General features: G+C 36.9%; 1 protein-coding gene across 5 annotated transcripts in view; it reads right to left on the minus strand.

Annotated features, from left to right (window-relative positions):
* The window catches only part of ZDHHC21 (zDHHC palmitoyltransferase 21), a 46,633-nt gene that overhangs the window by 12,951 nt on the left and 17,943 nt on the right, over window positions 1-15,739 (minus strand). For 2 of the 5 annotated variants that reach the window (XM_080371882.1, XM_080371883.1), the window contains exons 5-7: window positions 15,001-15,112; window positions 13,271-13,409; window positions 3,238-3,354 (exon numbers count right to left, since the gene is read on the minus strand). In XM_080371882.1, coding sequence (XP_080228008.1) covers window positions 3,238-3,354; window positions 13,271-13,409; window positions 15,001-15,112 — 368 coding nt within the window. Of the gene's footprint in view, window positions 1-25; window positions 2,646-3,237; window positions 3,355-13,270; window positions 13,410-15,000; window positions 15,113-15,739 lie in introns of those variants that run through there. The other 3 variants (XM_080371885.1, XM_080371886.1, XM_080371884.1) reach the window with 3 other exon arrangements.

Here is a 15,739-nt window from a genome sequence, read left to right on the forward strand (position 1 = left end):
GAATTGAGTTTGATTTTCTTTCCAAATTTTGGCAGCATTTAAAATACAGATTAAATAATACTAAACTCTGACAAACCTGAATTTGCTGGACACGTGCATGTATCAGTCCAAGTTCAGATCACAGAGTTGCAATGCTGATTGTCTCCCCCAGGAGCTGTGGAACTAATCATGGCTTGACCTTAAACTGCAAACATAGGCATGGAGCATGAACTAGGAAAAAGTTTATCATGTTTTCCTGTACAAGCACAATTAAGACCTACCCCGCTTCACCTTTTTCAAAAGGCCCGTGTTCCTGTCCACCTCTTGCACACATCTCTGGGCAGCTTCAGCAATCACTGAAATTAATGCTTTCAACAATAGCTATGGAGCAATGAATATAACATGAATGCTTTAACTGCGCATAACTATGCCTTCAAGTGTTTGAGTTTCTTTTAAATTAACATCACGTCTGCACTATTACACTTGAATGATTGTGTTCTGCTGTTAAATTTTGATCTGTATCTTATCATAATTTAAGCTTAATTTCAGCATCGACTCCTTGTTTTAAACAGCTCATTTCAGATACAATGTGCTTAGTTTACACAGAAGGGTTAGATGCTGAAGAGTAACTCCAGCATAGCACACAGTAGGAACGTCGCTATCTCTTGAAGACTGCAGTTCATTGCTTCTACAGAACTTGAACATCTTCCATGCTGTGTGCTCAAGATGTGTGGGTGGGTGTATACCCAGCTTCTATGTTTCCCTATTCTACGCATCACAGGCATGTCTTTGGGAAGCCTGCAGAGAAACTACGCGCTCACTGGCTGCCCTCTCCTCTGCCTTTTCCAAAGGCTAGCCAAAGCTGTTAGTAAGTGCTTATGGAGGAAGCAAATCCCCACACTACAATGCTGACAATCAAAAACCATTCGTACCGAAAGATCTGACACAACTTGCAGAGTAAGCACAACCTCTCCAAACAGATCTGGCTTTATTCATTAAGTCCAACTAGCTGTTCCCAAGCAGATTTCCACAAAATGACTGTATTGTTTATGCTTGCCAGCTCTATACTCACAAAGAAAGGAATGAAAAGGAAGACGACAATTGAACTGCTAGTATGGAAATGCTTTGAGCCGGGGGTGGACTAGATGACCTACGGTCTTCGATCAGTCAAAGAACAGCATCCATGCGGTCTGAATGAATTAAGGGTCTGGAGATCTCAGTAACAGATATCTACTTCCCCAGCAATCCAAACCCAACAACCGCAAACCTACAACTTGTCCATGTGAGGCAAGCACAACAGCCCCTCTGCTACAGGAAGAGTGCAGCAAGAGGCCCTAATGCAGATCCGTACTTTCCAGCATCTGCCTCTCATAGTCCATCCATACCCACAATTACCATGGTTGTGTTCATTTCACAAAATTTGGAAAAGAGGACAAAAGGGAGTATCCAGGTATACTGCAGCTCAGCAATCCACAGAATTATGATTTAAGCACATAAAAGGAGGTTGGAATTGAAAATGCTATTAGCCCACACCTGTTTCAGAGTAGCAGCCAGCTCAGTAAGTGCAATGGGATGTATTTCACAGTATATTGTACAACTGACATAAAATAGAAGGGCCTTACAGTGCTTTGTAAGAGTTTGCAGTGGTGGTAGCAGCCTGACAGCTTCAGAATGGTGAAAGAACGTACTGGGAATTCATGCCTGTGGCAGAGGAAGCACAGCTGGTATCGTGTTAGAACAGAAATATCCAAAGTTTTAGGTGTATGCAACAGAATCAGGTTCAGTCTGAAAGTGTTTAGGTATACTAATAGTATTTATATAATTTCTGTGTTTTAGTGTAGTACCGATTACATGCCTTTTTGTTCCTTCCCATACATCTATTTAAGAGAGACTAAAATGACACCCATACTTCAGCACCTGAAATCTAAGGCTCCCTGAGCTTCTGTATCCTGCTGCTGGGAGTGAGGGTGAGCAGAATTCAGATCTCTGCACCACTGTGCCTTGCTGGGTATCCAGCTGAAGTATCAGATCAGAAAAAAACCCAACTCTAGAGGCCTCAGACACAAAGGTTGTGTGCCAGCACTTAAACAGGCAAGTGAGAATGTGTCAGCAAGACCATGGAAAAGAAATCAGACACATAGTAAAGGTGCACAAAGGCAAATCTGAAGACCTGGAGGCTGACAGAAAGCACAGAAAGCATTCTGGTAGAACAGCTGTAGGATGGCAAAGCGTAGCTACAGTCACACAAAGAGCAGAAGGCAGTGAATTTATGTAAAGGTAATACAATAAAACCAATAAGCAATATTTTGTTTTATCTCACAGAAGGAAAAAACTATACAGTGATTTTTGTGCTTTATTCCATACAAAGGAATTACATAATACAGTTAGGAGGTTTTCCATTATGCACCTACAAAGGTTAATACTGTGTAAATCCGCATAATCCCATAAAGAAATCTCAGGCAGATCTCAATCAGTTGTGGTCATAAAGATGCTGTCATCTTGTGTTCATTGTCTTTTTAAAAAAGTTTTTCAGGCCAGATCCATACACCCTTTCAGACATAGACAGATCCAAGTGATGTACTCTCGCTGGTCAATGCCGTGGTACTTCAAATGCTTCTATGGATTCTCAAGATGACACTAAAGAAGTCACTGGCAGTGATTAATGTCTAATGTACAGAACAAGATGTTACACTGACAAAAGCCTGTTTCTTGTAGGTATTTCCTACATTAGCAAATTCATATAACTGGAAAATTTTTCCACGCAGAGGATTTTTTTTCTGTACTTTTAAATACAGAATATGCATTTGGACCATAAATTGTACCTGTACCCATTCCGCAGTTTAGTAACTGAAGAGATGTGAAAGTAAGCATAGTTATTAAAATACTTTACAAAAATTCAGGGTGTATGATTTATCAGCGAGCCTCACTGTCACAAAGTATAATTGAGACCAGAGTGCGTAAGAGTTCAAAATGAAAACAAAAATGAAACCCCACAAATATGAACCTTGCACACTGCACAATTCCAGGACAATGTATGTTTTTGTTTTACTAATACAAATCAGGATACTGCCTTGATAGGTGAAGTATTAGACACTTGTTTGTTAGAAGGCTTCTTAAGACTTCCTTGGAGGCAAGTCTTGACAGAGCACATACCAAATAGGTGCCTCAGTGCAACTGCTTCTCTATCCTCCCCTTAAGTGCAATCTGTTTTTATTTTGAAAATAAAACTAATAAATACTTCTGAAATTAGATACTTACAGTGAAAATACCCATTAGCTGAGTGTAAAAGAGTCCACTTATTCCACCTAATATTATTAGACCCATGAAGGCAGATATTCTTAGGAGAGCAAGTTCATGTCTAAATACAAAAACATCCTAGAACAAGACAGAGAAGAGAGAAACTTTAGCACTTACAAATTAATTTATGTCTTTGAACCGAGTGGAAATACTAGGTAAGATCTGTTCCCAAAGAGCTACAGCTAAAGGCAAATATTGGATTTTTAAGCTACACTGCAAATCATTGATACATTTATGTGCTAAAATTATAAACCAGAAATCTTTTATTTATACATGTAAACAGTTGGGGATTTTTTGCCAGACTGTTAAAACTCATTCAGGTATTTAAGATTTGGGAACAGATTGAGCTCAAATGGGTGATTCCCGAATCTTCCATCTCAAACTGTGCCAGATGGCTACACACAAGCTCCAAAACATTAGAAATCCATTCTGTTAAACAGTCTGATTTATAAGACACCTATATCTCTGCTCCCAGACACAGCAAATTTCATTTTACCATCACCTCTGTTGTAATAGAAACAACATTCCTAGATTGACTCTTGAAGATGGTACCTACAAAATCCAAGTATTTGTATTGGACTGGTGTTGCTGTAATGCTGTCTATTATCCAACATAGACTTATCTTCATCTTTTGAATTTTGGCCTTAAGTGGATTACTGTAACTTTGGACATGGGTGCACAATCAAGTTGCCTTAGGGTACTGGAGAATATGAATTTACTGTATCAGCTACTCTGGAAAGCCTGCTCTCACCCAGAAGAAAATATGAAAATTGTAAGAGTTTTATAATCTTTCTCAAAGGATAAAACCTTATTTTTATCACAGGAAAAGACTTGTACATGGCAGTTACTGTAGATGTATTGCAAGTTCACACCCCATCTTACCCTTTGATAATGAGTTAACACACCCATTCTCTTATATTCATAAGTTACCATTATGTTCTCAAGGCTGTCTTTTGAACACACACATCTGCTTTTCCACTTAGAAAAGCCAGATCACAGCAGGAAACTATTAAGACCTTTCAAGTAAACTTTAAATTACAACCACAACATTAAAAGTGAACTGAATGAAAAAGAAAAAAAAAACAAAAAACAACAAAAAAAAAGAAAACCCAAAATACTGCTTTTGAACTTTCCTTCTTTATGTTCAACCAGTAGGACTTAAGGATAAGTAATTCTTAGATTCCGGAATACTGGGTTTTAATTAAACCAAGAATAATTAAAGAAAACCATACTTAGTTTAAAAGATTGATTTTAGATTTAAATTATTTCCATGAAGGTTCAAAATATAAACCTAGGAAAAAACTTTTTACTGGCTACTAAAGCTGTGAAGAAAGTAAATATTTAATGAACAAGTAGAACTCACTAATTAACCAGCTAAACCAAAATGCAAACCCCGCCAGTCTTTTCTGAACCGGTACACCAGCTCTTGTTAGTATTGGTCTTTCCTGCTGCTGTAGAGAATATATGATTCATTTCTGTATGTTTTTTAAACTCTTCTTACTCAGGTAATGCGTTAATTCAAATTTAAATCAACTCAAAATAAAAGCATTCATACTAATCTTTATTCCCCTTTCCACCAGCCCACCAAAGCTTTAATGAAAAGCAAGGTAAGACAAAAGTTCTACTAACTATAAAATACTTTCTCTTTGTATCTTCATAGGTATGTTGTTTTATTACATCAGAAATGTTTTAGCTTATTCAAACTAAACTTGAAAAGAAACAGTGAAAGTTAAGAGTGCCAACAGTGAAGTCACATTTTGGATCTAGCAATTCCCCCATTAGAAAGAAGTTTGTAAGACAGTTTTTAGCATCCTCCCAACACACTAATTAGAAGACTTCCTTCTCTCGAGCATCACCTTCAGCAGGAAAAAGACATCACTCAACAAATGACAACAGAAAATCCTAGCATAAAGAAGGCAGGCTGCATTTTGCATTTGGCCCTTCTAACCCATGTTAAAGCTAGAGGTACAGAAAAGGAAAGGCCTTTCACACTGAAGTGAAGAACAAGGAATACTACCCTGTCTTTCCTTCCTTCCTTCCTCCCTAAAAGATAATAGAATCATAGAATGGTTTGGGTTGGAAGGGACCTTCAAGGTCATCTAGTTCCAACTCCCCTGCCATGAGCAGGGACACCTTCCACTAGACCAGGTTGCTCAAAGCCCCATCCAACTCTTCCAGGGACTGGGTATCCACAACTTGTTTAAGCAACTTGTTCCCATGTGTCACCACACCACCAGTAAAGAATGTCTTCCTAATATCTAACCTACATCTGCTCTCTTTTAGTTTAAAAGCATGATTCCTTGTCTTACTGCTACAGGCCCTGCTAAAAAGTCTGTCCCCACCATTCTTATAAGCCTCCTTTAGATACTGGAAGGCTGCTATAAAGTCTCCCCAGACACTTCTCTTCTCCAGGCTGAACAAGCCCAACTCTCTCAGCCTGTCTTCATAGGAAAGGTGCTTCACTCTCTGATCATCTTTGTGACCCTCCTCTGGACTCACTCCAAGACATTCATGTCCTTCTTATGTTTGGGGCCACAGAGCTGAACACAGTACTCTAGATGGAATCTCATGAGAGTGGAGTAAAGGGGGAGAATCACCTCCCTTGACCAGCTGGCCATGCTTCTTCTGATGCATCCCAGGAAATGGTTGGCTTTCTGGCCTGCAAGCGCACACTGTTGGGCCATGGTAAGCTTTTCATCCACCAGCACCCCCCAAGTCCTCTGCCTCACTGCTGCTCTCAATCCATTCTCCGCCCAGCTGGGGGCTGCCCTGACCCAGATGCAGGACCTTGCACTTGGCCTTGTTGAACTTCATGAGGTCCACACAGACCCATCCCTGTCAAGGCTCCTCTGAATGGCATCCCTTCCCTCCAGTGTGTTGACTGCACCAGTCAGATTGGCGTCATCAGCAAACTTGCTGAGATGAAAGCTTCCACCACAAGAGACTGGGGCTTGCTGAATTACTAGTAAGAAGAGGTGACATCACTAGTGTTTTTTCTAGCCATTACACAACCCTTGGGGAATCAAGGTCTCCAAGTCAATGATGACCTGTAAATCAATACTGGGCTCTCACCTAGCAATGTGTACAGACAGAACAGTGTTTTTCTATAGAAAACCAAAGTATGTGCAGGAATAGAGTCTCCTGGTAACCAGACCTTAATGACAGAGCTACTTTCACAATTCCACATTGAAATAGAAACAAGTGACTCCACAAAAATAGAAAAAAAGACCATTAAAAAAATCAATTTAAATCACACTGATAGTAATTATACATTTAGAACATTGTTGATTTACATAAAAGCTCAACCCAATTTTTACTATTCCTTCTGAGAGCTGAAAACATTTTCCCAGCTAAGAAAAAAACAATCAAAACTATAATAAATCAACTCCCAAGACTAGTCAATAATTAATCAATTTCTCTTTCAATGTATTTTGAACAGATCCTCTTATTCAAACACCACTTTGGACTCATCAATCTCACTGCTGAGACAGCCCGCGCCCCAGCCTCCAGAATCACACTATCTGTGCTAACACAAAGAACTATGCAGCCTAAACCACAAAGCATAAGCACACGTAAGCTGGTATCACCAATGTGCAAACGCTCTCTCACAGCACAATGGCCTTTTGTCTTGTCGCAGCTCTTTTCCACATCAGGCCAGGCTGGCACATGTGGCCTTGGCACAGATGTTAAATCATAGTTTTAACAGTGTGAGGCCTGCCCTTCAGGTAGCCCCTTTCTCCTCTCCTTTTTATCAACATCACAGCTTAACTGCTCAGTCAAACTTCAGGTCACATGGGTCGCTGCCATTGTCTTTCTACTTCGCATTTTCTACACCGCTCAGGTGTGCCCTCCGCACCCGGCTGTTGCCTGTTCTAAAGATTTTGAAGTTCCCTTTAGCCACTACTTCTATCCATCCAGTCAAACTGCAAGGATTCTTGGATACTTATAAAAATGGATAGAAATGTGCACAACAGAAACTTGTCACAAAATAAGGACCAAAGTGTAGGTCTGTAGGATTATGTTGAGGAATGGATTACAAACCATGAGATCTGGAATCTTTAACAGGGCAAGATCTGTTTTTGGTTTTGCACAGAAAACCAGTCTCAGTGACACAGTCACATGAGACTTCCTCAACCCCATGGCAGAACACATGCCATGTCTTCATTTGTAAGCATCAACCGTTACGGATGATCCCTGCAATGAATGCTACCATTGACTAGAAAACCAGCTATTATAGCTTTACGGTATCACACAGGAGAGAGGTCAAAAACAATGACAGGTCCAGCTTAAGATCATAATCAATGATACGACCACTGCTTCCAAACTCAACTTTCTTTTTACCCTGCTAAAAACAACAACAAAAAATCCAACCATGAACACATTCAATGGATCCTTGCATTTGCAGTATTAGGTTATTTTCAAGGGTTTACAGTTTTCCTTTCAAAACAGTACACTCTGTCCAGGGGACAGAGCTTTCAGCAGGACCAACACAGGACTATTTTATCTGTTCCCAAAGAGACAAAGTGAAAAACAGCCTTCGTAAATTTTCATTTACAATGTAAGATTCATTTATACAGTCTTAATTCTTCACTGAAATATGATATACACAGAAATTAATATACTAACAAAATATATTAAGATACTTTATCTTTCTCTTGGGGAACGGATACCTCATATAACACATGCTAACCTGCTTGTCTGTTCTCAGTTGCAAATGCCCAAGATGTCTGTCCCAGTCTGGTGATGAAGTCAGTTGATCAACTTGGCTATCGTAAACACAGTGTAGAATACAGAACAAAGCCAGGCTGTTGTATTAAAAAATGTGAAACAAAAAATACAGACTACAGGTTTTGTGGGAAGAAAAGGTACAAGGGAGAAAATTCATGTTAAAAAAAAAATAAATATATTTAATTCACAGAACATCAGGTGCATTCTAATAAGCCCTTCTGTAGACATATTTATTATAATAACTACTGATGTTTTACGTAAAGCACTTTTTGATTCAGGACTATTTCAGGTCTACTAAATGAGCCATTTTCTAGCCTGTTTCATGACTGATTTCTTTTAAGTGAGAATGGGAATAGCACTCTGATTCCAAAACCAATTGTCTACACAGAGTTCAATTCAAAGTGATAATTCTGAAATAATTTCAGACTAGAACCAGGTTTTAAGAAAAGGCCTTACAATCTTCACATAAAAATGACTATCAATATATTAAGTTTCAACAAAACCTTATTCTCTCAGTTGTTCCTATCTTTTTTTTTTTTTACAGACCATATGCTTATTTTCTAAATTTATTTCAATATTCATATACTATCCTTATAATTATACAGGAAGAGAGCAGGCTTACGTTGGTTTTGCAGAACACTGAGAAGGAAAATGCTGATATATTTTAATTTTTTTAAAAACTCTCACATCCTGTAGGTCATTTCATGATCCTAAGAGTAAAGGTTTCCTTTAGATTCTCTTTACAAGATAAATGGACTTTGGATGATAGATATTTTTGGATTTTTAATTAATATTAGTTAATATACAATATTGAAATAAAGGTTACTGTAAATAGTCTTCTCACAAAGTCTAGTATTTCCCAACATCTTTTATTTGGAATTGGAAAAGCTGAGTCACAGACAGAGCAGGCTGACATTGCCATAATGCTTCTTCCATTATTCTTCCTCCCTGCCTCAGTATACCAACAGAGCTCAGAAAATTTTAAAAATTAGCTAAGTAACAATATTTTCAAAATATACAATGGATAACTGCAGAAGCAGGAACAAAATAGAACTAATCAGGGCAAAGGGGTTTGGATTTTTATATGTCAGTGTTTTTTGCTATGACAATGATTCTAGCAACATTTCTAGCAAACAGTATGTATCAACAAAATTTCTTTTGCTGAAAAGATTAAAAGCCTTCTATGAATCAGGTAAAATATACCGCCAAATCATTTATTTTTGCTTCTAGTTGACCAGCTCTGTCTAGACACTGTGCCAGCACAGCCATTGAAAAAGCAACTACATAGTCATGAGACTAGTATTTATTCTTCTCATCTCACTATCCACAAGACTGAATACTTCTAAAAGATAGATACAGAGTTCCTGACCTTGACGTTTTGTAATGAAGATGCAAAATTAAGAACGTTCCAGTCTTAGCCTCTGAAAAACACCAAAGCTAGCAGAGGCAGTCATATGCTGTTTTATTCTAATTATATATTTTACTTCTGCTAGGATCTCATACTGAAAATTTAATTACCATTTCCTTCATTTCTAGCAGTAATTGTACTCCTCCTGCTGGACAAACAGAGGCAATAACCACAGTCTATCTGACTGTTTCAATTACAAGAGCCGAGAATACTATGAAGTGATTTTTTGCTAGAAGCTGAAATATTGTATCTCTATTGAAATGGCTTAACCCTTTAAAAATAAAAACACATTTTAATTCACAAGGAAATATTAGCATGCATACAGTTATCATATTTTCATAATGCATTAATCAGTACTGTGATAAAATTATTATTTCACAACACCATTGAAAGCAATTTTAATTCTACAGCTTTTGTGTTATGCACTATTTTATATCCAAAGAATAAAAATTAAGATGAAGGCACACTGCCAAAAAATTCACAAGTATGTTTAATGAGCAGGAATAAGATAATTCCAGATGGCTGTTCAGAAAATATTATCTAGTTTTTTTGCATCTGTGCTAAACCACTAGCCCCTGTTAATTCAGAAAATGTAAGCTCTTGGTTACAGCCAAAATTTCAACAAAGAATAGCACTTCCGTGAAAGTTAGAAGGTACTGCAGTCTCTGGAATGCCCTGGTACTTCAGCCTTAATTGATACACAAAGATTAAAAAAAAATAATCTTCCAGGATGCTTGCCTAAAAACCTGACTAATAGTAAGCAAATCTCACTGGACCTGTTCATTTGACATCAGAATTACGTAATTTGTACAAATTATTCTGTGGCACAAAGTTACATGGCATCGTATCCTTTGCAACACTTTAAAAAATCAGCTTAATGGGGCTCTGATGCCATCTTCCATGCAGACATACTGACTAGACACCTAAACAAATTATCCTTAATTTTCTGTATTTGTGTGTGCCCCCTGTTTTACAGCTGAAAAACTGAGAAAGTTAAATACTATTCGTTATAATACTAGATTTAACAAAGGTCTGAACACACCAGACCTGCTGCCTCTACTGTTTCTCATACAGTGTAAACATATTTATCTCTCTGGGGCACAGAATGTTATATACTATAACACAGATCCAGTTTTTCAAAAGGAAGAGTGTCATTTGAAGTGTCCACATATGCAAATTAATAAAGCCAAAAACCACACAGCTAAAGTAAAACAAAACTAAAGAGAATAAATAGTTTTTTCCCCAACTCTGTAAATTTAGGCAGCCAAACATAGGAAGCTGATCCACTCCTCAGGCAAATGCATTAAACTGGGTTAAAATAATTATTGCATATGTATCCTGCCTCCTAACCTGTCACATCTTCTAAGGTGTAGATATTAAAAGTAGGTCTTACTCCAAAACACTTGAAATTAATCCAGTTAAACCATCAACAAAGTTTTATATGTAATAATTTTTTAAACTGTTGTTATTATTAATAAATATTTATTATTACCTCTTTAGAGGTTGTAAACTGGTAAATATGATTTTTCTTTTCTTTTCTTGCACAGGCCATATCCAAGCAAACCATCTGGTTCCCTTTCATCCTGCTCTTAAAAAGCAAGGCTAACAAACAAAATGTGGGTTCATTATCTAAAGTAAGTTAGTCAGAGCATTCAAGGGACTCCCATAATGAAAAGGAAATATTCTGCCATGAAATTACAATGTTAGAGAAGCACCGCCAATTTCACACAAAGATTTTATCTTTGGAAATTAACACTCCTAGAAGCATTGCAATACCAATCCAGTATACAGATCAGTATCACTGAGAAGACTTTGCCCTTGAAACATGCAAACCTGTACATAGGAAGCCTTCAGAACACAGAAAGTGTAAGATTACTCTGTTGAGAAAGGTAGCAGGTTAACTTTGTTTATAAATTAAAAAGAAGTTTACAAAGATACTGAAACTAGAACCAAAGGCATTCACCTTTAGTTACCTTTCAAAAACACTAACATTCCAAAAACCCAAAATGTAGTATTTACTTAGAAGTCAGATTTCTCCACTACTACAGAAAGACTGCAATACAATATCTCTTAGCTTGAATCCAGCTAAAACAAATGAAAATAGCTCCCTCAAATCTCACAATGTCTGTAAAACAGTGAATATGAAAAGCTGATCTGCAACAAACTGGAAACAGTGTGAAAAATCCGAGTTCTCCAGTTTACATGGCAGTGTCTACAGTAAGATGCTCCAAGCAGACAGCAAATTCTACTCTTTTCCATATTTCTAGAGTCCCTTAACCCATTTAAATGGAAAAATTCATATAGATGAAAAAACAAAAAAAATGAAATTCCTTTAGAATAGAAGTTATTTTAACAGAGATTTGCAAAAATCCTCAACTTTGGTACATTCCATATAACAAAAGATTTGTATTTATCAACTTGAAGAGAACACTTTTATCAGTACTAGATGATCCAAGGAGTACAGCCTTCCTACATTTTCAGCTTTCCTTTGACATATCATCTTCACATACGCTTTCTTTGGAACATCACACCCACTACAGACTGGTACGTGAGGAAATACAAAGCTTGGACAGCTATGCCCCATTCTTTTCCAGAAGTAGAATTCTTCAGGAAATGTAATATTCTTATAGCATTTAAGATACAAAATAATATAACGAACTTAAGCTGTTCCACAAAATGGAAAATGGGACTTGCCTTACCCATAACCAAAGGCCAGTCTCCAGCAGCCTTGAAAGACGGGCGTGACGTCACCAGCAGAGATTACGCTGGGGCGTCACATCAATATGGAATAAAAAAATACGCAGCACTTCAGTACTTGGAAAAAAATCTCAACAAAATTTAGAGTACACTACAAATTTCTGTGATGGTCTAAGTTTCTTCACTTAGGACATCTGGAACGTTACCTAATTTTGAATATGCTTTAAACTTCTTTTCTAGGTTTTTCTCTAAAGTGCACTTGTCTAGTACAAATACAAGGTCTGTTTCAGATTTTGTGTGTAAGTTTTTATGTTTCTTTATGAGCAAGACCTCGTAACGTTCTCTTCAAAAGAAAGAGTATCACCTTTGCTGTTCTTGCACTTTCAAGCATTCAGCAACTTTCAAACAAACCTCTTGAATATTCTGATCATTGCAGATAATAAACGAGCACCAGACACAGAGACTTTACAACTTCTATTCCACAACTGAAGAAATTCCAATTTTATTCCAGTAAGAAATTCCAAATAAATTTTTTACTCTATTCCAATCCGTAAGTCCAGTTTCTCTGTTTGTATGTTCAACTGCGTTTTGCTGATGACAAGTGTTGAAATACAATAATGGCATATAGTTCAAGTAAAACAAACTAAACAAAATTCTCTCCCTTAACCCATATGACCACTTCAAAGAAACACACATTATTGCTTCAAAACCAACGTACATTTTTCTCCTTTCAGAATGATCACATGTTTTTTCTCCTTTTTCTAGTGATACCAGCATTTTTAAATAGGGACTTAGGATAGATACATACTCAGCGTAAGTTCACACTGCAGAAAGTAAAAAAAAACCCTGACTACACCTAGTTACCTTGCTTCTTCCCAGCATTCAGTAATCACCTCTAAAGGAGCCTAACTGGTTCTCTCCTCCTTTTCTAGATTTCTAAGAAAACTAATGTTGTGTTTCTAAACCACAGAAATCATATACCCTTTTAGAATGGTATTTTGCCACTTACCGTAAATCAGTTTGCTCACTTGGTAACATACATCTAGTTGAACTCTCTTCACTGTCAACAGTTAAGCCAGCAGAAACACAGAGTAGATACCAAAATAAATTACACTGCAGTACTAGCTATTTATTCACTTCATAGAGAAAACAGATTCTTACCCAGTTTTCTTTTTTCAGAGGCGAAAAGTAGTAGTAATGGCAGAAATCAAGTATCAGCGTATAGGAACTAAGGATCTGAGTGTAGAAACACAGCTGCAAAAACAGCCAATGATTGTCTTCACCGACACAATTATTAATCCTGCAGAGAAACAAAGTGTGTGTGTATATATATATATATATATATATATATATATAAAGACAGAAATCTAAACATTTTAACACTGCAGTTATGATATTGTGAATAAGAGAAGCTATGCTTATTTATGGAGCAAATTAAGAACCACTGACTAATCACTCCATCTTCAATCAAAAGTGATGGTCTCTATGTCAGAGATGGCATTACTGTGAAGAGTGGTTTCCTTACGCTGCCACTTGAGCGTAGGTTGCATTACTGAGATCACTGCTTAGAACAGGAGACATATTTCTCCATATCTTCATATAGCAATGATACTCCTACAATTTTAAAAATAACTGTTATTTGAGTATTACTTAAAATGTCTGCAAAATTTCACGGCAATACGTATTTATATTCTGCTACTCAACACATTGGACTGGTTATGAACTATGTAGAGTCCAAAAACTGGAAATGCAATTGTATGGTTTGAAATAAATGGGATCACACGGTACCACAATGACAAATAAGCATGACTTAGGAAGGAACTTAAGACACAGAAGACAGAACAGGCATCTCTATTCAGAAACTCCTTCTGCATACTACAACATAAAGAAGTAAAGGAATCACAAGGACTCTAGAAATACTAAGTACAAGATTCAAAACCTTTGAACTCTAGGTCTAGTCTGCTTCACAGAAGCTACATGGATGCAAAAAATGTGGTCAGGGTGCAATTTCATACAAGCATTGGCACAGACATCAGTACCAAGCCAAGCCATAATGACAAAAGCACTATACTGGCACTATCTTCTGAAGTAGCGATTGGCAAAAAGGGTAGTTTGAAAAATGGTTAAATCAACACAGGATTCTGACATCAGTTCTGTCCTCTGCAGTTCATCGTTATCTTGCTAGAAATGATACCTCAGAACTACTGACAGAAATGTTTACTTTCATTTTAAGCTACAATCAATCAGTTTGAATAGAGAATTTTAGCCAGATTAACTCATTTTAACTGAAACTAGTTAAAGAACACTAAAACAAGCAATTTCACTACAAAATCAGAGAAGCTATGACAAGTGGAGCATGGTATGACAGAGTAACATTTTCTATTCAGCACAGCCATTTGGCAAACTAAAAACCAAGAACTGTCTGAAACCATGATCCATTTTTATTATTGTAAAAAAAATGCTGTTATGCTGAAATTGTAATCTTTTATTTCAATCCAATAAACATAAATAACATTTAATTTCCTACAAAAAATATTTTTTCCAGCATCAATAACTAAATTGCAACAAATCAAATCTGCAATGTACAAATTAATTATGTTAAGAACAGTTCAGGAGTAAAAATTCTGATTCTTTAAAACAAAGTAGGTGACTCTTCCAGAACTATATGGCATGTAAAAATTTGACAATGATAAAATGTTACACTGCAACAGTTCTTACTGCCATTTTTACTTGTAGACATGATAAAGTCTCAAAGCTGTTCTTTCCCTGCTCTAAACACCAAATGATTAAGCACTACTGGGAAAGAAATAGGACAAATGGGCAACAGTCAAGCCCTTTGAAACGGTTCACTAAAACACAGCAGACTGTTAGAACAAATGTCCTGGTCTTACCATGGACAGTGGTGATCCATCCTCCTCACACAATGTCCACAACGACTGCAATGGTGTGAACGCTTTGGTCTCATCATATTACATTTGTTACATAATTCCCAATATTCTCGTTCTAGGTGAAAATATAAAGACACCTTAGACAGATTTGAAGTTAGTGCAGCCTGCTCATGATAAATCTATATGCTAGTGATTCAAAGAAAAAAAATTCTATGATCTGAGAAGGGTGAACAGCAAATAAAAATCTTTTTTCCCCACTGTCACCTTAATTAAATGGAGGTTATTACTGCCACTCTGTGCCAGCTTTCTTCTCCAAAATCCTGCTGTCTCTTACATATTTCTAGGGAGTAATTATTACAGCACAAAAGCTGTCACACAAACAAGGAAGACTGTAATTCAATTATTTTCTTACACATCCACTGTGAAAAAGAATCTATCCGATAGAATCATCAAACAATTCCAAAATCTCCTGAGGAAATACTGGGACTCAAATTTGTCAAAGATAGCTCACTAAAATAAAATACGCAATGAAGACTTCAAGAGCATCTTCCGTTTCAAAGCATTTTAAGACACACATCTCACAAAATGCAATTTTACACATAAGGCAACCAAACAACAGATAAGAGGACAGGCTTGTATTTAAAATTAACACACTACGTTTGGATGCCTAATGTGAGACTCTTTAAGCTGATCTTGAGAAACAGAATACTTGAAACTACTAGGAGCTACTATCGCTCAGCTT

The sequence above is a fragment of the Falco punctatus genome (assembly GCF_963210335.1).
Source record: "Falco punctatus genome assembly, chromosome: Z".
NCBI classification, from domain to species: domain Eukaryota; kingdom Metazoa; phylum Chordata; class Aves; order Falconiformes; family Falconidae; genus Falco; species Falco punctatus.